This window comes from Neomonachus schauinslandi, chromosome 7 (assembly GCF_002201575.2).
Source record: "Neomonachus schauinslandi chromosome 7, ASM220157v2, whole genome shotgun sequence".
Lineage (NCBI taxonomy): Eukaryota > Metazoa > Chordata > Mammalia > Carnivora > Phocidae > Neomonachus > Neomonachus schauinslandi.
Window position 1 is genome coordinate 56,895,199 of NC_058409.1, and position 24,979 is coordinate 56,920,177.

Genomic DNA, 24,979 nt, shown 5'->3' on the forward strand with positions numbered 1-24,979 from the left:
ACTAAGAGAATTACATACAGATCCTCCTTGACTTGTAATGGGAATATGTCCCAATAAACCCATTTTAAATTGAAAATATAATAAGGTGAAAATACATTTAATACACCCAACCTATGGAACATCATAGCCTAGCTCATCTCAAATGTGCTCAGAATACTCATATTAGGCTACTGTTGGGTAGGTCATCTAACACAAGCCTATTGTACAATAAAGTGTTAAATACCTCATATAATTTAATAAATACTGTACTGCAAGTGAAAAGCAGAACGGCTGTCAGCATATTGGTTGTTTACCCTCATGATCGCACGGCTGACTAGGAGCTGTGGCTTGCTGTCTAGCATGACAAGAGAGCATCATACCGCGTATTACTAGCCCGGGAAAAGATCAAAAGTCAAACTTGGAAGTATGGTTTCTACTGAATGTGTATCACTTTCGCACCATCACAGAGTCAAAAAATCATAAATCAGGGACCGTCTGTAAAGGTATTAGGATAAAGGTGAACACTAGAATAGCATATAAATCATTCTAAATATTAAAAGAACAAAAACATCAAAGGTCAAAGATAAGAGTAAATATAACATAAAACAATACGACAAAGCTAGGAATAAAAATACCAGTCATGGCAATATACATAAACTCACCTACTAAAACAAAATATTTTCTGACTGGATCACCAAGAAAAACCTAACACTATACCTCAGAACTACAGAATATGCATTCTTTTCAAGTTCACGTGGTACAGACACCAAGAAAGATCGTATGTAGAGCCAAGGTCAGATTTAAACAGACTCAATAATACAAAGTAGGTCCTCTGACCACAACACAATTAAACTAAAAATCAATAACTACAGAAAACCTAACATATTTGTAAATTAAGTAACACACTTCTAAATACTTAGGTCAAAGAAGGAATCATTTGCGCCATCCCCACTGTTATGCCGTTCACTAATTTCGACATAAATTCTACCTTGTCAGATACCAAGATTAGAATTCCAATTTTCTTTTTGTTTGCAGGCAAACCCTTGCTGTGATGGTTCTTACCAGAAGACAATAAAGCAATGTGTATAGAATCTTTTTTTTTTTTTTTTTTTTTTTAAAGATTTTATTTATTTATTTGAGAGAGAGAATGAGATAGAGAGCATGAGAGGGAGGAGGGTCAGAGGGAGAAGCAGACTCGCTGCCGAGCAGGGAGCCCGATGTGGGACTCGATCCCGGGACTCCGGGATCATGACCTGAGCCGAAGGCAGTCGCTTAACCAACTGAGCCACCCAGGCGCCCGCAATGTGTATAGAATCTTGAGGAGAAGAGATTTGGCAAGAATTGTCAGGTTATTATTTATGTTTGAAGGTAACAGATATTCTTTCATATGGAAGTATTTAAAAAAAAACCCTCAAGCCTGGGTGGCTCAGTCAGTTAAGCACCTGGCTCTTGGTTTCGGTTCAGGTCATGATCTCAGGGCCCTGAGACTGAGTCCCGCATCAGGCTCTGGGTTTAGCATGGGGTCTGCTTGTCCCTCTCCCTTTGCGCCTCCCCCCACACTCTCTCCCTCTTTCTCTCTCTCAAATAAATAAAATCTTAAAAAAAAAAAACCCTCATCATTTATGGACCTCTACTGAAAACTGCTTTAAAATATGAAGCAACCAACTGAAAGATTAATTAAAATTAGGAACTGAAGAATGGCAAAGCTTTTTAATAAAAGGAGTGTTGGTAACATTAAAGATAATTAAACATACAGATCAACATATATAATTTCTCATATGTGATTACAAAGTTGAATACAGAAGAAAAAACTTTTTGAAAAGAAGAGTTATAAGATTTATAAGATTAATGTTTAGAAAGCTGGGTCTATGATCCCAGATTAAATTAACAAGCACTTGAAAGTGGAAAATAAGCAGGAAAATAGTGATCAAGAAAGTAAAGGCACAATAAAATTTTCTGTGAGTATTTCTTCCTCCAGCCAAGATGGAGTAGCATGCAGGGTGGATTTAACCTCCTACCTAAAACAACCTGAAGAAAAACAGAATATCTGAAACAACACTTGTCAAAACAGGGAATATCAGGCAAAGGACAATGATCCCTGGGGGTAGGAAACAGAGGAGGTGAATCTTATCATTAACCTAGCTTGAAGTCACCTTGAGAGAGTTTCCAGGCCCTGGTGCAGAGAAGGGAAACTGAGGCATAGCCCAGTGGACTCCCTGAGTTGAGGAGGCAGAGCTGAGGGTCCAGACAGACCAAGGGACCTAAGGTTCATAGGACAGAGTACCAGAGTAGAGAAAGCTGCACAGAAAGAGATTCTCAGAGCTGAGCACTGATCAGATACATGTGAGGGAACTACCTCAAACTGGGGAAAGAACCACCGGAAAAGATGAAAAGGAACAGTGCCCAGCATTCACACAGAGTTGGAACCAGCACATGCTCCCTCCAGCCAGATTCACAGGATACTGGGTTGATTACTGGGAGGTTCTGACTCAGGAGTGGAGAAAACTTAGCCCTAGCCTGAGCACAGGTCTGGACCTGCCTAATAAATTACAATGCAATACCCAGAAGAATCAAACTATTTCTAAGTCACTACATCTCAGAACAAAGCAAGAAGATTTATAACAATACATAAATATCTAGCACCTAACAAGATAAAATGCACAATGTCTGGCATCAAATCAAAGATTAAAACTCATGAAAACGTGACCCATAGTGAAGAGAATAATTATTCAGTCACAACCAACCCAGAACTGACATGGATGTTGGAATTAGCAGGAGTCATTAAAAGTTATTTTAGGGGCGCCTGGGTGGCTCAGTGTGTTCAGCGTCTGCCTTAGGCTCAGGACATGATCCTGGGGTCCTAGGATTGAGCCCCACGTCAGGTTCACTACTCAGTGGGGAGCCTGCTTCTCCCTCTCCCTCCCTCTGCCCCTCCCCCCTGCTCATGCTCTCAGTCTCTCACGCACACGCGCGCTCTCTCTCTCAAATGAATAAAAAAATCTTTAACAACAATAAAAAAGTTATTTTAACTGTATTCTGTATGTTCATAAAGTTACCTAGAGACATGGAAGATATAAAAAAGACCCGAATGAACCTCTAGAAGTGAAAACCTACAAAGGGTGAGATGAAAAATATACTGAAGAGAATTAATGGAAGATTAGGCATTGAGAAAAAAAATAATAAGACTGCAGGCACAGCAATAGAATCTATCCAAAATGAAATACAGAGGAAAAAGTAATGTTAAAAAAAAAAAATGAAAAGAGCATCAGCAAGCTGAGGGCAACTTTAAGTGTCCAGATAAAAAGACTGGATATCTCCATTCTTCCCAAATTAACTTTCAGGTTTAATCTCATTCAACCTAATTTATAAAAAGCTTTTTTTTTTTTAGGGGTGCCTAGGTGGCTCAGTCTGTTAAGCGTCTGCCTTCGGCTCAGGTCATGATCCCGGGGTCCTGGGATCGAGCTCCGCATCGGGCTCCCTGCTCAGCAGAGAGCCTGCTTCTCCCTCTCCCTCTGCTGCCTCCCCTGCTTCCCCTCCTCTCTCTCTCTTTAGGAAAAAAAAAAAAAAAGAGCTTTTTTTTTTTAATTTAACAAAATAATTGTAGAGCCCAGAAAATAATTTAAAAAGTGGGACTAGTCAAGAAAATTTTGCAAAGAAAATAGAATGGAGACATGGGTAATTATTTCTACCAGGTATTTAAACACACTCTAAAATGTATATTTACAACAGACTACACATTACAACAGTGAAGTGTTAACATGAGAACAGCGAAGTCGTGGACTAAACCAGATGGCACCAAGACAGAAGACAGCAGTAATAAGAACTTAAAACATAATTAAAGTGGTCCTACAAGTCAGTGTAAACAGAAACTTTATTCAATAATCATAACAATGTGAATATTATTCAATAATAATTATTCAATAATCAGCGTGGGTGGTCTTGGTAATACTTGGAATAAAGTATTATTTTAGTTCAGAGGTTCTTAACCTTTGGCTCATTGACCATTGTGTTTCACCGGCCTTGGTATCTCTGAAAGTGGGGTTAAAAGTGACTTATTTTCCCTTCAGTTTTCCTCCTGAAATTTAACCCATAGCAGGGGGATGTTTTAAGTTTTTGTTGCTGTTGTTGTTGTTGGCTTTTATTTATTTATTTATTTGAGAGAGAGAGTGCAAGCACAAGGGGAGGGAGGAGAGGGAGAAGGAGAAGCAGGCTCCCCGTGGAGCAGGGAGCCCAACACGGGGCTCGGCTCAATCCCAGGACCCCGGGATCATGATCTGACCTGGGAGGGCAGACGCTTAACTGACTAAGTTACCCAGGTGCCCCAAGTTTTAAGTTATTAACTTTTTAAGATATTTTACATCATCAGATAATATTTGATTGTCACTATTATCATGTTATAACATCAAGAAGAGCTTCCCATTAATGAGAAATAAAAATGATACCTGCCATTATGATTAGGGTTCTGCTTTTGTTTTATTTAAGTGTAATAAAATATAAAATAGTTAAAAAAAAAAAGAAGCAGGAGATATTGTGAGACATTGATCCTTTGAAATGTCTTAAAACAACCTACAGGCTGCTTACCAAGTTGAAAAGCAGAAAAACCATACAGAACTGGAAAGAACTTAGAGAAGCTGTGTCCCCACAAATGATAACATGCACTGTGGTTTGGAACAGAAGAGAAACTGAAGCGGTTGAAGGAGCTCCTGTTGCAAATAATGTCACTCTCTCCAGAACTGCTAATTCTTCTAAAATTTTAATATCTGGAAGCAGGTCTAAGAGGAACTGATAACTATGCAACTAGCAGAAACCTCTGATGCTCACAGCACAGCCAAGTCTATTACTGGGATTCCTATTTCATAAGACCCTTTTGAAATTTTCAAAAATTAGCATTATCTTGAGACTGGCATTCCAAGTAAATAACTGACTAGAAGAAAGTTCCAGAACCCTGGGCACAGATCAAGTGTCTCTGACATTTGGCTGTCCATTTGTTTTTGCTGTTTTGGAAAAAGAAGCTCCAGATGTCAATGTGACTGGATGCTTTCTCTATCAGCAGTGATGGGTGCCAAATGTTGCACCACTCATAACGAATAACAGCCTGCCTAATGCTGTGAGAAGCATCAACTTCAAGGCCAGAGGGGCTGAGTCATTTTTCAGGGTCTTTCATCAAGAAATAGGGGCAGAAGGAGTGTAGTTCTCCACTTACTAAACAGAAATGTGCTGGAGTTCCAGAGCAAAGTCTTGAAATGCTTAATTAAAACTTTGGGCAGAAATTTTACTTTTTTTTCAATCAGAAAAGGAAAGTCCTCTCTCTTGTAGTTTAGCATACTTGGACAATATTTTTGGCTGTATCTCTTGCTAAAGCCCTGCAGTCAATATTCTTTTTTTTTTTTTTTTAAGATTTTATTTATTTATTTATTTATTTGACAGAGAGAGACAGCGAGAGAGGGAACACAAGCAGGGGGGGTGGGAGAGGGAGAAGCAGGCTTCCCACTGAGCAGGGAGCCCGATGCGGGGCTCGATCCCAGGACCCTGGGACCATGACCTGAGCCGAAGGCAGACGCTTAACGCCTGAGCCACCCAGGCGTCCCCTGCAGTCAATATTATGTAGGCTGATCGAGAATGGAAAGCTCCTGTTCTATAAGAGATGGGTCACCAGGAGTTCAGTATCCTTCTAACACTGAAGAGAGACTTTTCCCCAATCTGGAGTTAAGGGTGCCCAAACTTTTTCCAATTTCTTTGCAGGCAGAAGCAAACATGTGCCAAACTTTTAAAGGTTACTCGTAATCAATATAATCTTAAGATTAAAATATGGATATATCATCCAAAATTTGGTGATGTGGACAAACATCAAAGACTTAGACTTTGCGAAAGATAACAGCCTCAGGGAGTTGGGGACAGAGGAAATAATTCCAACAGAACACGGGGCGCCTGGGTGGCTCAGTTGGTTAAGTGACTGCCTTCGGCTCAGGTCATGATCCTGGAGACCCGGGATCGAGTCCCGCATCAGGCTCCCAGCTCGGCGGGGAGTCTGCTTCTCCCTCTGACCCTCTCATGCTCTTTCTGTCTCATTCTCTCTCTCAAATAAAGAAATAAAATCTTAAAAAAAAAAAAAAAAAAGGAAATAATTCCAACAGAACTCAATTGTTTCTCAACTTAAGCCAACCCTCGTTTGGCAAAGTGTACTACAAAGTTTTGACTCCATTTGCTATGATGTGCTTTTGCAAGCCAGGATTTTACACTTTTGCCACCAAAACAAAAACAAAACAAAAATCAAAACTGATTGGATGTCAAGTATGACTCATATGTTGTCATATAAAAACCACTCAAAACTTTCTCCTATTTCTTTAAGTCAAACCGCAACAGCTTTCACAGTGAAATTAGTGATTAGCTGAATTAAAGTTCAAGCTTTGCTTTGCTTGGAAATTTTTGTTCTATTTCCTTCTTATCATAAAGTAGGTATTAATTTTTGCTGTAAAAATTAATGAGAGAGGGGTGCTTGGCTGGCAAAGTCCGAAGAGCATGCAACTCTTGATCCTGGAGTCATGAGTTCGAGCCTCACACTGGGTGTAGAGATTACTAAAAAAAAATTACATAAACTTAAAAAAAATAAAGTAACAGATTTTCTTTAAAAAAAATTTATGAGACAGGGGTGCCTGGGTGGCTCAGATGGTTGAGCGTCTGCCTCCGGCTCAGGTCATGATCTCTAGGTCCAGGATTGAGTCCCACATTGGGCTCCTGGCTCAGCGGGGAGTCTGCTTCTCCCTCTCCCTCTGCCTCTCCCCCTGCTCATGCTCTCTCTCTGTATCTCTCTGTCTCATATGAATAAATTAAAAAAAAACCTTAAAAAAAATTTATGAGACAGGTTTATAAAGAATGGTTTTCGTATTTTTCTATGTGTAACCACATAGAAATAATGTATAATCAGTGTTCAATATCACAAAAATTAATTCTTCCAAACTTTTGTGCATATGTTTAGGTACTTTCCTTCTGTAAATTCACAGCTTTTAGAGTCTCAAAGAGGTCTAAGAATCAAAAACCTGGAGAAAACTCACTCCTCTGATTTAGATATTGACCTCACATAACACACATAATCATCGCTTAACAGTTCAAGAATTATATGGAAGAAAATCAAAACACCACACTTAGAAGAAAATATTTAGCGCATTTCAGGCTGAGAAAAAGCCTTCTGACCACAAAGGCAAAAGAGAAACTCATTTCAGCAAGAAAACACAAACTTCAGTAAATAAATGTAAAAAGTCATGAACATTTTCAAAAGAGAAAATACAAATGGAATGGAAAACATTTAAAAATTAATTTCTTTAATAATAAAAAAATTCGAGTTAAAATGAGATGATTTTGCCTATGACATCAACAAAGAGGTTTTTAAAAGCTATATAAGGAAAATTTGTGGAGGAGATGAGAATTCTCATATACCAGTGGAATAAGAGTATATTGCTACTTTTTTGGAACACAATGTTATAATGTCTGTCAAATGCTTTCAAAATGGTCATCTCTAAATTCTGTATAATATCTCGTATATGTGGAATCTAAAAAACAGAGGGGAGGGGGGAGCTGAACTCTTAGAAACAGAGAGTAGAATGGTGGTTGCCAGGGCCTGGAGGGTAGGGGAAATGGGGAGATGTTGGTCAAAGGGTACAAACTTCCAGCTATGAGTAAGTTCTGGGGATCTACTGTATAGCATGCTGACTATAGTTAACAATACTGCATTATATACTTGGAAGTTATTAAGAGAGTAGATCTTAAATGTTCTCCCCACACACATAAAAATAATAACTATGAGAGGTGATAAATGTGCTAACTAACGTTATTGTAGGGATCACTTCCCAGTATATATGTGTATCAAATGTTTATGATGTACACCTTAAGTTTACAAAATGCTTTATGTCATTTATATCTCAATAAAGCTAGAAAAATGAAATTAAACTATACCATTTTTCCTCACATTATGAATTCACCAGTCATAAGTCAGTCAGAGGAGAGAAAGGTGTGAGACGATGTCTAAATGGACTACAGAACACAAACTACCCAACATGTCCCTTGAATATACATCTCTGGTTGCTACTTGTTGCCTCACCATTGAATGATGAAATATCTAGATATTTTAACAAAATCAAACTCAGATTTAACTTGATGCCTATTTTCTTCACTCTCCTAAATTAGGCAAACTTTTTCAAGGTCTGTGTTCCACAGCAACACAAGAAAAAAAACTACTAAAAATGTGTGCAATAAAACTGAGTGACATTCAAAAAAAATAAATCAATACGTAGAAGTCATTCTCTAGTTTGATAATTTAATTTTCAATAATTTCTACCTCTTGGGAAAAATCCAAAATATAGACAGATTTTATGAAGAAATTGTTTACCCCACTGTTAATGATAAAAAAGTAAAAATCAATCTATATTAAGGGAATGATTAAGTATATCAAGGCATATGACAGAATATGCAGTCACTGAAATAATGTTTGCAATGAGTTTCTTGAATGACATGATCAAAAGTGATAATGTGTTAAGTGGGGCAAAAAAGAGGTAGTAAAAAAATGCTAAGAAGAAAATTTTAAGGAAATATGACACGTTTATGGTAGCTGTTTCCAGGTAACATTTGGGTGATTATTTTTATTGCCTGAACTTTGCAAATTATCTACAATGAGTATATATTACTGACACTCAGGGAAGTTAAATAAAAATAGAGTAACCACAGAACACAGATCACAAGTAGGGGCAGAAATATTTTAAAGAAAAAGAAAAATGTCATCTTGTATGAATGAGCAAATAATGAGTATAAATTTTCAAAACAACTAATGAGAAAAACTTTTGTTGTTTACTTCTTGGCTTAGCTGTTTGATGACGTGGATATGGTTGAGTTCTCTTTAAATGGCAAATCATAAACTGGTCATTCAATCCAAACTGAAAAACCAATTTCTCAGGTAAGAATAGGAGACAGTTTGGGGCTGGTTAGGACTTTTCCCCCAAACAGTATGATTTATAAGAAGGACTGAAATAATAGTTGGAAAATAGGAGAAGGTAAAGGAAGAGCTTCCTGATGTTTTAAATTTTGCTTTTTGAGAAAAGATCTTTTAAATTTGATAAATTCTCTAAAGAAAACTTGGGAACTTTGAGTTGCAAAATAATTGAAAGAAAAAGGATACAAAGCTAATCAAATCAGGAGATGAAGACCTTCCCTGTCTCAGCTCCCGGATGAGATTCATTACAAAGGAACCAATAGACTCCATGCTTGTCAGAGGCTGAATAGCCCTGCTGAATGCTTCTTTCATCCATTCCTAAGCTCAAAGGAGATTTTAAACTTTAGCATTAAAACTTTAATAGCTGTCAAACTTCCTTTGCATAAAGCAATCTTATGTCAAACACTATTATTTATTTATTTATTTATTTTTTTTTAGATTTTATTTATTTATTTGACAGAGAGAGAGAGTACAAGCAGGCAGAGAGGCAGGCAGAGGGAAAGGGAGAAGCAGGCTCTCCCCTGAGCAGAGAGCCCGATGCGGGGCTCGATCCCAGGGCCCTGGGATCATGACCTGAGCCGAAGGCAGACGCTCAACGACTGAGCCACCCAGGCGCCCCTATTTTTATTTTTATTTTTTTTTTTAAGTAGGCTCCCTGGCCAGCGTGGAGCCCAATGCAGGGCTTGAACTCATGACCCTGAGATCAAGACCTGAGCTGAGGCGAAGAGTCGGACACTTAACCGTCTGAGCCACCCAGGCACCCCAAACCCTACTATTTTTAATACTGAATATTGCTTACATAAAAACTGATAATATAAAGATTAGAGGTAACCAGTATATCTAGCACTTGGGATTGGTTAAATTATGGTAGATACAGACTATGCACTGTGGATTATAAACCTAAATGTACACAGACCAGGTAGCTAACATAAATGAATGAAGTGGGCCTGGGTTGGGATTTGGGGGCAGTGGAGACGTGATTTGAAGAGGGAATACTTTATCTAAGGAAGACAGCAACTACTTGATTCCTGTCAGTTGGCTTTGTGGAAAGGTGGGCCCCGGTGTTGCCAGAATCTCCTACTTTTAAAAAAATTTTATTTGGAAATAATATCAAATTTAAAGAAAGTTGCAAAAATAAGAAATAGTAAAAGAACACCTATGCCCTTTACCCAGATTATCTTACTGTTAATATTTGACTTGGTATGTATTCTTTCTCTCTGCGCACACACACACACACACACACATTGTGTGTATGTTTGAAATATAAATTGAAATACATAGTCACAATTTTTTCTGAACTGTTTGAGGATATGTTAACATGTTATCATGACCCTTTACTCCTACTCCACGGCATATTTCCTAAGAATAGAAACCCTACTATTTTTGAGATGGGGCATCTGGAGTGGGATGATGAGAGAGCATGAGGAGGTTGTCTCCCCCTGGCCACTAGGGACTAGACAATCAGCCACTTTTTCTCCCTCTGTAATACCAAACCAAGGTTAAATACTATTGCACTAGACAACTGCCATTCTATCAGTAAAAACAAAATCTCCGATATATGTACATTTATTTATCAATTGGATATATGTACTAATCTTCTAAAACATTATGTACCTTATAAAACATATTGTTAAACGAAGATAAAATAAAATTAAATACAAATACAAGTTTATAGTGTTCTTCCTGCGCCCTTGAAGGTGTGTACCTCCCCACCTTGGGTGCCATTCTTCTATACCGTGGTAGCTGAACAGGAAAAGGACTGCCACCATATCCAAAGCTGAGTCTGGGTTCTGCTCCCCAGTGTACCTCTCTTAATGTCTGCCGGCTCTCTCTATCACAACACTCTGTTTTATTGCCGTCATAGTGTTTATTGCTCCTGGAAGTCATCTTGCTTATTTATGTGTTTACTTGTTTATTTCTTCTCCCTGCCCCCTGCCCCCCCAACTCTTCTCTACTAGAATATAAGCTCCATGAAAGCCAGGATCTTCCTGTCTTGTTCATTCCTAATCCTTCTACCCCTAAAAGGGGGTGGTTCATAATGGGTGCTCATTAGATACTCCCTGGCTCACATTCTAGCTCTATCCCCTGCGTGGTCCTCCATTCTCCTAGCAGATGAGAGGACAGGTCCCCTGACCCCCTGCAGGAAGCCAACAATACCCTATCCTACCCCTTTGAGAAGCTTCTTTGCTTAAAAAACACCGGTAGAGGGTGAGCAGCAGAAGACAATCTTCCTCTTCACGTAAAACCCAGGGCCACAATCTCAAATCCCGAACTTAAAAAATACATATAATTACAATATTTCTAAAGACATTTCTATTTTTCTAAAAAAATAATTAATTGTAAGTCGAATTATCATTTTCACACAAAAGCTATCATTTTCCCTCAATCCCTTCAGGCTGTTCTTGCAGTTTCTGCCCTGGGAGGATAAAAAGGAAGATGAGCAGGTACCTGATGGTTTTCCACACATCGAAGCCGTCCAGAGGCTTGGTGCCATTTATGCTTCCCCGGGCCAGCTTCACGAGTGTCGGCAGCCAGTCAGAAATGTGGATGAGCTCCCGGTTCTTCAAACCCTTCTGTTTCAGCAAGGGGCTTGCCACAAAGCCCACGCCTCGAATGCCTCCTTCCCACAGGCTCCATTTTCTTCCTCGAAGGGGCCAGTTATTGCCCCCTGCCAGAGTCTGTCCTCCATTATCTGAAACACAATTAGGTCTTTGCATGAGGACAACGCTAGACACATTTAAGAACACACGACTTCTGTGTTGCTTTTAAATGGGGCTTAAGAACTAAAAAAGATGCCCCCTCCTTACTGCCTTCAGTACCAACCTCCCCTCTCCCGCCCAACACCCCCTCCATTGCACAGACATCATCAGAGTGTAGCGTGGCACCAATCTGACACGAGACCTTCAAGTCCCCTTGGATAGGGTCGCTGAAAAACAAGCAAGTCCCCGGAGGATATCTGCTTGGGATAGAGCCCTGTATGAATAATCAAGGACTAGGTTGCAAATGCATGTGTGCAATTTTGTGTGACACAGGAGAAAGAATCCAGGTACGCTGAGCCCTTTCCCATCCACAAAAAGAACCCTCAAGTGACATTTCACTCAGTGAGTTAAAGCTCCTGATAAGTTGGGGACCTTTTTATTTTACTCACCTGGAAAAACTTTCTAACATTTACACTGGTAACTAAATTAAACTTCTACTCCCTGGTGATGTGAACTCTTTCTTAGGTGTGAAAGTTGAAGATGTCTCCAGTGGGCTAAATGTCTCTTGTAAACACACCAGTCGAGTGGAAAAAGTAATTGCAAGAAAAATTCCTCCCTTCTTGACAGAATGGCAAGACGAAGCTTCAACTGATGCACTGTGCCAGGGAAGAGAAAGCTTCTCTTCCAAGACAACTGAAGTTGAAGCCAGAGGTGAAGTTAAAAGAGTGACTGAAATTAAGTATCTTACCAGCTGGGTGGAACTCCGTTAGAAATTAAGTTGGACTGTAGGAGGAAAAAAAAAAAAGTGGTGTTTCTTGTATACTGAGGTTGTAGAATCATTGGTATCTCCAAAAGCACCCATACACTCAGGGGACTCCACAGACACTTCTGAAATAACCCTTATTTGCATACATATTACCCTTCAATTAAATCTTTTTTTCAAACCACTGTTATCCAAATGAACCACAGGAGGGCAGCAGGACAGACCTACTAGAGTCTGTAGAATGTTGTACGTAAAAATCCAACGCAGAAATCAAGACCAAAGCCACAGGAAACACACGGAAAGAAAAAGAACTGGTATTTGTTAAGCACCTACTATGCACGAGGCACCACTTTAAGTTTACAGTATGTCTCCCAGAATCTGAAGTCTGAGAGACCTGGAATTGAAGCCTGATGCCAACCGCGCACTAGCCGTGTGACCCAGGGCAACACGATACCTCAGTTTCTTTATGTTCAATGTGGAGAGAAGAATTCCTAGCTCAGGTATTATGATGAAAATGAAATGACACTGTTTATGATTGCTTGGCTGGGTACCTGGCATAACCTCAGTGCTCAGTAAATGGTAGCTAATATTTATAACTCAGTCTAGTATCATAACCGTTTCGTTTTTAGGAAAAAAAGAAGAAGAAGAAGAAGTTTGAAAAGTCCAAATAGCTAATAAGGGGCAAAGCTAGGATGCGAACAAGGTCTGCGCGACTCCCCAAGGTGCCTTCTGTCCCCAGAGTGCCGTGTTCCTGATGTCCCCAGTATGCAGTGGGTTTTATACCTACAGGCCACATAACGGTTCCCTGCCCTATGAAAACCATAAGCACAGACTCAGCAAAGTGTATACTCTTCCTTTTGATATAGCAGAAGGTGACGATATTTCCCTTTAGAGGAACCTTTGTTGCTGGTGGGTAAGAAATTCAAGGCTCTACTGCCAAGGAGGCTTCTGTTCAAATCCTTAGCACACGAGGTGCCTGGTTCTTCTCTGTGCTTCATGAAGGGAGGGAGAAGAGTGGAGCTAGGTTACATGAAGGTGACAATTCTTCAACACATGGGTTGGGGATGATCTGTCTCATCATTTGCCATCACAGACTTACAAGAACCTTTCCTTAAACCCTACATCTCTTCTTGACCAAAAGTCAAGGACCAAACAGTCACCCAAGTCAGCTTATTAAATACACTTCCTACTTTACAAGAACAAACCTGTATATTCAAAACAAGAGGCCACCATCCTTTTGACAGAGGGGATTCCTCCATACTCTGTATACTTCAGAGTATCAGTCACCCGTAGCCAACATTTCAAAACTTAAAAGGAGGTGCTGTTCATATTACACAAGAGTACACTGGAAAGAGAAGTTTATACTCTGCCTGTGAGGTCAAGAATGGCTACGTCAGCAGCACTATTATTTTGCTATTATCTAGACTGCTATAAACGATACTGGCTCAGGGCTTGTAGAAGATGCCTGTTGTCTCCATCTTAACTAGATGCACTCCTTTGAGATAGTCTATAATGTCTCTCAGTTCCACGTACTTGCTAGCGCTCAGTACAAAAATACTAGACGGTGGTGGAGGAAATGCGTGTGGAGATGAGGAGGAGGAGGGTGGCTGGGTCTGCTATCTGACTCTTGGAGCAGCCCTTCAGGTATGACTCAAAAAGGAAAATACCCTGTGCCGGAAGGAGAACGTGGCCACCGTGGCTACTGTCGGAGCTGGAAGGTGCTTCCACATCTTATGAGGGGAGGGCGCCGATGCAGTGAGCAGGACTGTTTTTGCCACTAGTTCACTGGGTTGTGTTTCCCATTAGCAATGGGAAGGGATTCTGTCCTCTGTTATCAGTCACATTTTCCAGAGCACTCTGGAGAGAAAGCACTGTGGACAAGCACACCGCGACTTCTTCTCTCGGACTCCCCTGTCACAGAGCCGAAGCACAACCAGCGGCACGAAGAGGGCAATTTGGCTTTGCCAGGGGTCTGCATCTCCACAGGTGGCCCCTGCCTGATGGCTGCCACTGAGCAGCAGGGCCGCAGGACCCACAGCTGGGCTCTCCATGCATCAGTTCCGGCACAGCCTCCTGGGTATTTCAAGAAGCTGGACATAAAATTGATCACAGTTGCTGTAAGAATACAGCAAGCTCATTTGGAATAAGGTTTCCTATATTGTTCACTTAAACCTGACAAACGAAAATTTAAAAAGACAATGGAGGGCGCCTGGGTGGCTCAGTCGTTAAGCGTCTGCCTTCGGCTCAGGTCATGATCCCAGGGTCCTGGGATCGAGCCCCGCATCGGGCTCCCTGCTCTGCGGGAAGCCTGCTTCTCCCTCTCCTGCTTCTCCCTCTCCCACTCCCCCTGCTTGTGTTCCCTCTCTCGCTGTGTCTCTGTCAAATAAATAAATAAAATCTTAAAAAAAAAAAAAAAGACAATGGAACTATCACATTTCTTTTCACTCGCTCTCCTAATTTTCTTTTGGGCAAAAGTTAACTTTTGTTCTTGCTAAGAATTAATTTTCAAGAGAAAATTTTCCCGTTTCATTTCCTGACTGACTTATTTATGAAAAAACTTCCAAATCAAAATAAGATGACTCCCAACTAGTAAAGGAAGCTCTGAAATTTTTTTTTTTTTTTAGGGAAATAGTTTTGCAGCAATGTTTCTGACAGAGGGAAAACCTAATTATAAACACTTTGCCGTCTAGAAAAGAAATGTCAAAATAAAACAAATGTCATATACAGATGGTGAATCTCACTTTATCATTCCTTCCTGAACAAAAATAACTGTCAAAAAGTCATGGAAAAACATTGGTTAGCCAATGATCTAAGCAAATGCATTAAGTGTATGACAATGAAGCCTCATCCTCATCCAGCTGATAGAAGTTCAGATGCAACCATGACAAGAACTTTCATTTTTAGGACTACTCCCAACAGGGTAAGGCTCTGGCTTGGCCGTGGGAGGCTGCCCTGAACATCAGTGTGTATTTCTATCTCATTGCTCCCTCACCTGGGCTTACCCGAGACATCCTCCTCACTCTGACTCAGGGATCCTGAAAGAAAAAGCAAGAAAGGCTCCAAGGGCCTTGCACCAATGCCCGGACTTGGCTCTGAACAGGGCCAGCAACGTAAGTGTGACAGATAAATAGACAACATGACTTCAAACACCAAGATGCTGCCTTCTCTAAAAAAGAGGACCCTCTTGCTGATGGTTGATTCTTTTAGACTAGTTTTTTTTTTTTTTTTTAATTTTTAACTAAAAGGCAAATTGGAGGGTTAATATGTGTCTTAGAAGTTACCTAGAGGATTTGGTAAATTCAATCTTCTCCTACTAAAAGATCTTGGAGAAAATATCTACCTGGACACTAATTTACAATCTAATGTTCTTCTCTTTCCCTCTTGTTCTACATTCAATTTCTGATTGAATGTGCATTCCCTTCTGCTGAGTCTAACTTTCAAATGGATTTCAAGCCCATCCACCCCCATCTACCCCAGGACCTCGGGTCTGGCACCCTTCCCACTTGGACACATGGCAACCTACAGATTGCTTCACTTCGCTGTCAGAGGCATCCCTGTGAAGCCCCAAACCAATCAAGTCTTGTTCGTGTTTAAAGATCTCTAATTGCTTTCTAATCAGGAAAAACTTTAAACTTCAGCCCACATAGAGAATCCATTACATCTGGCCCCAACCTACTTATTGGGCATCAACACCTGCCCTCCTCCATAAAAAGTGCCTTGTGCTGGGCCACCTGGCTGGCTCAGTCAGTACAGAGTGCGACTCTTGATCTCGGGGTTGTGGGTTCGAGCCCCACGTTGGGTGTAGAGATTACTTAAAAACAAAATCTTAAAAAAAGAAAAGTGCTCAGTGCTTCATTCATGTAGAACTAACTTCGCCTTGTCGTTAGGATACGTCATGCCCTTTCATGCTGACTTTGCCTTTGTACCTGTTGGTTCCTCTGCCTAAAATGCTCTCCCTCTTCTTTCCTGCCCAACTTAAATTTTAATTCTCAGGATAAATGTCACATCTTCTGTTAACTTTTCATTTACCGCCCTCCACCACTACCCTGCCTAGATAGTCTCTCTGTATACTGTACTTATTTCTGTATGTTAATCCGTTGTTCATGGGTTCGTCTTCCCAGGGAACTCTGCCTCCCAAGGACAAGAACAATGTCTCATTCTTCTTTGCATTTCCAGGACCTAGCATGGGGCCCACCAAAGAGAAGAGCTCAAGAATTGGGGGAGGGAGGGTGTGGGTAAGGAACAATAAACAAATGGAAAAAAGGCCACCAAAAATTGAGAATGAAGGCACTAAAAATTTACTTTGATTACTGGATGGTGTTTTCTGAGCCTTCATCCAGCCACTCTATGACCTTGACTTTTAGGAAACTGTTCCATACACAGGTGCTGCTTATTTAACAGGACGTTGCAGGGTCAGGGTGGTTCCTGGTCCCCGTGAGGATTTAAGCAAATCAAACACACAATACCAGAATTGTTTGTCCAATCTGGCCCTTGATCAGTCACACTGAAGTCAAAGGGGATTGTTTGGTCCTGGACCGGAAGAGAGTCCTCACTCAGCCCTTTAACAAATCTTTGGGGAATGCTCACCATGTGCCAAGGACCACCCCAGCTTTGGGGAAATGGCAGCCAAGAAGACAGACAAGGCCCTCTCTCTCATGAAGTGAGTAGAAAAAGATATGATCTCTCCATTCACGGTCTTCTTGGAGGAGCTGAAACCAGAATGACGGGACAGGGCAGACCACGACCAGAGAGGGGAGAGCCCAGGCATGGAGAGTAGAGGCTCAAGCACCTTATTCACTTACACATTGGATAGTGGGCTGTTCTGCATCAAGGCTTCTTAATTCAAGATTAAACTAACTACACCCTTACGAACACTCTGTTGCCAGACCTTAAGGCAAACTGGAGCTGAATGATGACTCGATATAAACCAGAAGGTGTCTAGCTGGTTAATGACTGTCATCGTTTGTCTCTATCATCCCTACTGCCACATTTCGAATTTCATTAAAATGGATTCAAAGAATTGGAGTTAAGTGCTGTGAGTTTGGGTAAACAGCTCTCTGAAAATGAGGATAACAATGATACCTACCTTAACATAGAGCCTGGCACAAAAGGAGCGCTCAGTAAACATTAGCCATTTTCACTGATGAGAATCACCAGCAGCAGCATCAAGTACGCAGAGCAGAACCATCTCGTCTCCGGGTATTTATTACACATATACTAGATTTAAGTATTACAGCTGCACTCTAAATCACCATGCATTCATTAAGAAAGGATTTTATGCACAGAGCCCTTCTCAATTACATGCTCTTCTCTGTGGGTGATTTCTTCAGATTCATAAGAACACAGTGAATTTGAGGGCTTTTGCTGTCATTTTGGGGACAGAGCCAGGTGACATCTTTCTGTTTCTAGGAGTTTAAATAAAGTATATCAATCATCAAAGAAAGAGGAACAATGATCATAACCTGTGATTAAAATGAAGTGTCAGAAACTGAAGCTTTGGGCGCCCGGGTGCTCAGTTGGTTAAGCGACTGCCTTCGGCTCAGGTCATGATCCTGGAGTCCCTGGATCGAGTCCTGCATCGGGCTCCCTGCTCGGCAGGGAGTCTGCTTTGCCTTCTGACCCTATCCCCTCTCATGTGTTCTCTCTCATTCTCTCTCTCTCAAATAAATAAATAAAATCTTTAAAAAAAAAAAAAAAACTGAAGCTTTATTCAGTTATATGTGTAGGGGTTTCAAATGGTTTGCAGCGTTCAGGACAGATGAATGCTCCCACCCCACTCCCAGTCAGACACAGTCAGACTTTACATCTGGATAAAAAAAACCAGCAAAGGGAGCGCTCCTGCTGAGCTAGCATTGGGAGGGTCCTGCTGGGATGCGATTGGCAACCAGACCCCAAATAACGGATGCAGCCACCAAAAGAGCAGAAGATAAAGGGGACGGATGCAGGGAAAAGGTAAAATCAGGAATGAATGAGGATTAAAAGGGAGATTTTACAGGGTTGTAGTAAAATATTTCCTTGTTTTAATGGGACTAATGTCATTGCTTATAATGATGAGATACCAGTGGGATTTTATCTCTCCTTTAAAATTTAAGGATGAGAAGACTCAAAAGTCTGTTGAAAGACTGGAGGGACATGAGTGGGGGATGGGCTAGATAGATGATGGGTATTAATTAAGGAGGGCACTTGTGATGAGCACCGGGTGTTACATGTAAGTGATGAATAACCAAATTCTACTCCAGAAACTAATACTGCACTGTATGTTAACTAACTAAAATTTGAATTAAAAACAAAATTAAATAAATAAATAAAAAGTTGAAACAAAAACAAAAACAAAAAAAAGAAAGACAGACTGGAAACAATTGGTCTCTAAAAGTTAAAATGGGAAGTGCCTGGCTGGCTCAGTGGATAGAGTATGTGACACTTGGTCTCAGAGTTGTGAGTTTGAGCCCCATGCTGAGTGTAGAGCTTACTTAAAAAAATAAAAAAATACAAAATAAATAAATAAATAAATAAATATATGAATGGAACTGGAAACTGAAAAAACAGAGTACTAAGTTATTACATATCAGTAGGCAAACAACTGAACTTCTTCTGTAGTTTAAAGCATAGGTGGTCAGAGATCTTAGTGATCCTTAAACTTAAATTGTAAGAGAAGTACAGAATGTTGTTGAGTTTCTCTCACTCTGGAGGTGTGGGTTTGATCTCTATATTCCTGGTCTCCTATCAAGTAGCCTAGAAGCCCCATATCTAGGGTACTTAGGCCCAGCAAAAATACCACATGTTCTAGAATTTTTTTTTTTTTTTTTGAGAGAGAGAGAGCACATGAGAGGGGGGAGGGTCAGAGGGAGAAGCAGACTCCCTGCTGAGCAGGGAGCCCGATGTGGGACTCGATCCTGGGACTCGATCCTGGGACTCCAGGATCATGACCTGAGCCGAAGGCAGTTGCTTAACCAACTGAGGCACCCAGGCGCCCTGTTCTAGAATTTTTTTAAAAGTAAAGCCCTCCTTGTTTTCCCTTCAAGTTGATATCGAAAGAATGCTTGATATTTTTAACTAATGAAGTTATGAATTTCAGGGCAAACGAAAGTTATTTGGCACTTTGAGGGAGTGCCATAGTTTACTCACAAATTATTTGGCTCCCTTTTCAGACCAGATGTTTTTTGTTTGTTTATTTGTTTTTTTACTAGACAGCTGTTTATCCATCAGTAATGCTAATCAAGAAGTAATAGATGAAAACGTATCATAGAAGTACCTCGGAGTCTGGCAAGTTTCAGAACAGCAAGAGTGAAAATACCATCAACAGAGAGAAAAAAGTAGAACTGAAGTTACAAAATTACAAGAGTATTAAGTCCTTGTATGGCAAGAAAGATGGTAATTGAGCTCAATGATTTTCTCGGAGAGAATAAAGGCAGAGAAAGTTAATGTATTCTATTTGGGCAAGCACCAACTACTTTAATTTGTCTTTATGTTTCCAAATATATAATACAAGTTAAATGTTCTGAATTTACCTTTGATGCAGAAGCAACATTTTATTGGATCTCTACTTCCAAGGTAGTCAGATATGCTTTTAGGGTCACCCAGAAAAACCAATAAACCAAGCTGAGTGAACAGGCAATTCTGTTTGCCCAAAGCTCTTTTCTTTTCCTTTTTCTTTTTTTTCTTATGTAGAAACCATAAAGATATTTGATTCTTATTTTCTGTACACAAAGCTCTTTTCTGAAGTTTACTAAATGCTAAAGGATCTCACTGAGGTATGAGTGTGTACTTATGAAGAGAGACAAGTCAGCAGCACAATCCTCTTTGAAGAACAACGTAAGAGTGAAACATTTAATGGCAGAAACAAAAATTCCTCAATGTACCTAGATATTAAAAAGTCTGTTAAGAGAATTTAACAAATAATTCAAATACTGAATACATACTTAATAAAAATACAAGAACACAATTCCTTTGGATTTGCAGAGGACACTTACTCCAAAACCAAAGCCAAACCAACTCTGCGCCGCCCTCAGACTCGGTCCTCCTGACCACGCCAGGCGGCAGAAGCCCTCTGACAGGGGGTACACAGTGAGAGGGAGGAGAAATCAGGTGACCCTGGACATCCTAAGCAGGTGTTGCGGAAGAAGAGAAAGTGTGGGAAGCATTGAGGACTGTGTGCCTAATGAGAAGCAAGAGGTTAAATGGAGGCATTTTAGCAGGACACAAAGGGATGTGGGAAGAGAGAGGGCCGAGAAAGACAAATACCATGTGATTTCGCTCACCTGTGCAAGCTAAAAAAATAAATAAACAAAAAGTGGAATCAGACGCATAAATACAGAGAACACACTGATGGTTGTCAGAGGGCAGGGAAGGGGGGATGGGCAGAATGGGTGAAGGGGGGTGGGAGATACAGGCTTCCAGTCAGGGGATGAAGAAGGCGCAGGCATAAAAGGCACAGTACAGGGAACAGACGGTGGTACCGTAACAATGATGTCTGGGACACATGGCAGCTGAAGTAGTGGTGGGCACAGCCTAACATGGAGGTGGGGGGTGACTGTGCGGTGCACTGGGAACATGGTGCATAAGCTCGACTCAAATATAAAAATTGGAAGAAAGGAAGGAAGGAAGGAAGGAAGGAAGGAAGGAAGGAAGGAAGGAGTCCAATATCTGGGAAACTCACTGTCTCCTGAATAGCCACAAACCAGGATAAAAAACGAACAAACAAACATCAAACAAATCAAAACAAATACCCCTGAATAACCACAATAGGCATCACCAAGTCCCTGCAATCAGACCCTAATGTAGGGCCCATTTAGTCTCAGACACGATTCTAATGACATGCATGGTGTTTGGCTCCCTCATTTCATAGCAGACTAGAATCTGCAAATTAGAAAGGTGCAGAGTGCTGGAGATGGTCTCTGCAGAGAGTAAGGGAATAAGAAGAAGGGGACAGCAAGGCTCTGTGCATTTCCCTGTGCCCAGTGTAGTGTGGCCGTAACAAACGACAATGACTGTAGGCTCAGAGGCCCTCACAGCACAGTGCGGAAGAGGTTACAGCCGCATTGATGAGTGGTTTTCATTTGCTGTTGAGAAGAGCACAGATGTGGCAAGAGATGGCCTGAGTCTCCGCAGGCAAGGGGGATGCAGAGAAATTGGAACCCTCTAACCCTGCTGGTGGGAATGTAACATCGCTTTACTGATTTGGAAATAGTTTGGCAGTTGCTCAAAAAGTTAAGCATAGAATTACCATGATTAAACATCTATCCTGTACTTTATGTCCTTTGGATGAGAGGTGGGTTGAAGAAAAAAATCCTTCGTTCAGGAAAACTCCCTGGTGTCACAGGAACGTATACAATCTGCTTCATGGAAATAGTCCCAGCCTACTTACTCCATGTATATTTCAGAGCACAAGCAAGGACAGAGCTCAGGACGAGAGATGTGATTCTTCCAGACAGGGCCCTCTAAATACCACCCCAATCATCAAAACCCAGAGCTTCCAAGATATATCAGATTCTTTGTTCTTGTTTTCACCAGTCCATCAAATTGACTTGGCTTCTTTTAAAAAACAGTAGATCTTTGCTGGCAACAAGGTGTCTCTTATAGACCCTTCTTTTATACCTCAATTTTTCATCGGGGCCTTTCGTGATCAGCTGACGACCCTACAAAACATCTGCCTGGCATGTGAGACCCAAAATTCTTTTTTGGAAAGCTCTTCGTATGTACCCAAAGAGACTGCTTCGTTGTTTATTCCATTTTTAGTTTCCTGCAACTTTAATGTGGAATCAAGTGGAAAATGACTTCAAAATACATAAGAGATTACATGAATCTTTTCCATACTTGGTGCAGTCATGAAGATACATTAACCCTATCAGATATGAAATGGTATGCTAGTGATTTCTTTTTTATGATTTACATACAGTAAAAGTCACTTGTTTTGGTATGGAGTTCTACGAATTTTGGCAAATAGAGTCATATAACCAGCGCCACAATTACAGAACAACTCCATCAAACCAGAATCACTCCCTTGTACTGCTCCTTTGTAATCAAACCCTCCACCCCACCCTTAAGCCCTGGCAACCACTGAGGCCTGCTCCATCTTTAAAGTTCTGCCTTTTCCAGAATGCCATATAAAAAGAATTATACTTGGGGTGCCTGGCTGGCTCAGTCAGTTAAGCGTCAGACTCTTGGTTTTGGCTCAGGTCACGATCTCAGGGTCATGGGATCGAGCCCCGTGTCAGGCTCTGTGCTAAGCACACAATCCAATGGGGAGTCTGCTTGAGATTCTCTCCCTCCACCTCTGCCCCTCCTCCCACTTGCACATGTGTGCATGTGTATGTGTGTGTGCATGTATATATGTGTGTGCATGCATGCACTCTCTCTCAATATAAATAAATAAAATCTTTAAAAAAAAAAGAATCATACACTTGCGGCACAGCATGCCGCATCTGAGATTCATGCACATCGATGCGTGTAGCGGTGGCTCATGCTGCTGCTGAGTGGTAGAGCGGTCCGCTGCAGAGGGGTGCTGCAGTTTCGCTGAGCTGTTCACCAGCAGAAGGACATCGGAGTTTGTTCCAGCCTTCAGCAGTTATCAAACAGGCTGCTGTAAACACGTGGGTACAGGTTTTTGTATAACCATGTTTTCATTTCTCTAGGTTACATCCCCACCACTGGGATTGCTGCTTTCAAGATATTTTTTCCTTCATCTTTGGTTTCAGCATTTTGATTACAATGTGAGTGTGGTTTTCTCTGGGTTTATCCTGATCAGATTTTACTGAGCTTCTTGAATGTATACATGTACAGCTCACCAAATCTGTGAAGTTTTCAGGCATTATTCCTTCTTTTTTTCTGCCCAACATTTCTCCTCTCCTCAGGACTCTAGTGACATAAATATTAGATCTTTTAATATTGTTCCATAGGTCCCTACAGCTTGGTTCAATTTTTTCTTTTTTCTCTCTTTCAGATTGCATAATGTCTACTGATCTGTCTTAAAGTGCACTGACCCTTTCCTCTACTATTCTGCTACTGGACCCATAGAGGGAATTTTAATTTCAGATATGGTATTTTTCAGTTCTAAAAATTCAGTTTGGTTTCCTTCCTTCCTTCCTTCCTTTCTTCCTTCCTTCCTTCCTCTCTGTTTCTCTGCTGAGAACTTTACTTTTCCATGTATTTTAAGAGTATTCAACTGTATCTCATAGAGAATGCTTATAAAGGCTACATTAAAATTTTCAGCTGACAGTTCCAAAATTTGGGTCATCCCAGCATTGGCATCTGTTGACAGTCTTTTCCCTTGAGTACTGGTCACATTTTTCTGGTTCTTTGTATGGTGAGTAATTCTGGATTGTACCCTGGACATTTTGAGTATCAAGTTGTGAGACTCCGGGTCTTATCTTAGAGTCTCTCAAGGATGTTGATATTTGTTTGTTTTAGCAGATAACCAGCCCAGTTAGATTCAGACTGCAAGTTTTGCCTTTCTGTGAACAGTGGTTATAATGTCAGTTTAGTTTTTAAAGGCTTTGCTATAATGTTTGGGTTTACCCACCCAGTATGCGCCCCACTCAGGAGTTAGTCTGGGACTTGGGGAGTGGTTTATATCGCTCTTGAGTTTTCGAGGCCTTTGCTTTGCTTCTTTGGGACTGTGTGACACATGCACAGCTTAGAGGTGAGCCTGGGACTTACGCCAGTTCTGGGGGATCCTCTTCCCCACCCCTGTCCTCTCCGAGATTCCCCACACACTTTCTAGCCTCCTGGGGTCCCCTTTTCCTTGTTTCTCTGGCCAGAAAGACAGGTTTCTCTCAGGTTTTAGCCCCTTATTCTGTCACGTCCATACAACTGAGGCTGCCTTTGGGAGCAAATAGCAAAATAAAAGAGAGAGATAAAATAATGAGATTCTCCCACACTCTGGAAAAAAGGGGCTCCTTTTCACTGGTCCTCTGGTCAGAGAGAATTTTCTTTTGGGATTTCAGGTGCCCAAACTCCCACCGCCCACACAAATGCAGATCCTCAACTGGGGATGGCTGTGGGGCAGGGGCAGGGGAGGAAAAAAAAGAAACAAAATAATAATTCCCCTATATTGTCCAGCAAAGGACTCCTTTCCCAGACCGCTGTTTAGAAATAGAGGGTTTCACCTAAAGATTTTGCTGTCAATGCCTGCTGCATTGTTCTAGAATTCCATCAGGCCTTGGGTTAAAGCTGAAAGACAGAGGAGAGAAAACAAACTCCACGAGACTCACCCTTGGTATAAGGGATTGATAAAGCTTTGACTTCATTCCCATCCACCATTCCCCTGCTATCGTGTACTTTTCAGATGCCCCGGATAGTTGCTTCTGTATTTTCCAGAGTTTCCAGGTGTAGGCCATGAGGAAGACAGGCTTTAATCCGGCCCCTCACTGGAATGGTATGCTTAGGATTTTAATGCGAATTGGTCAACAAGACTTGCTCTTTCAAAGACCTTAATTAAGCACCTGTGAAGTACCCATGACTGTTGTCAGCACAGTGGGAAAAGACAACAGAGGTTCAAACACAGTCCCCACTCTCAAGGGACAGATCATCATGGAAAGCCTGGTCCAGGTGAAAAATACA

At 41.0% G+C, this 24,979-nt stretch overlaps 1 protein-coding gene across 1 annotated transcript in view; it reads right to left on the reverse strand.

Annotated features, from left to right (window-relative positions):
- The window catches only part of ARSB (arylsulfatase B), a 165,745-nt gene that overhangs the window by 77,354 nt on the left and 63,412 nt on the right, over positions 1-24,979 (reverse strand). The window contains exon 5 of the mRNA XM_021699908.1: positions 11,408-11,651. Coding sequence (XP_021555583.1) covers positions 11,408-11,651 — 244 coding nt within the window. The remainder of the gene's footprint in view (positions 1-11,407; positions 11,652-24,979) is intronic.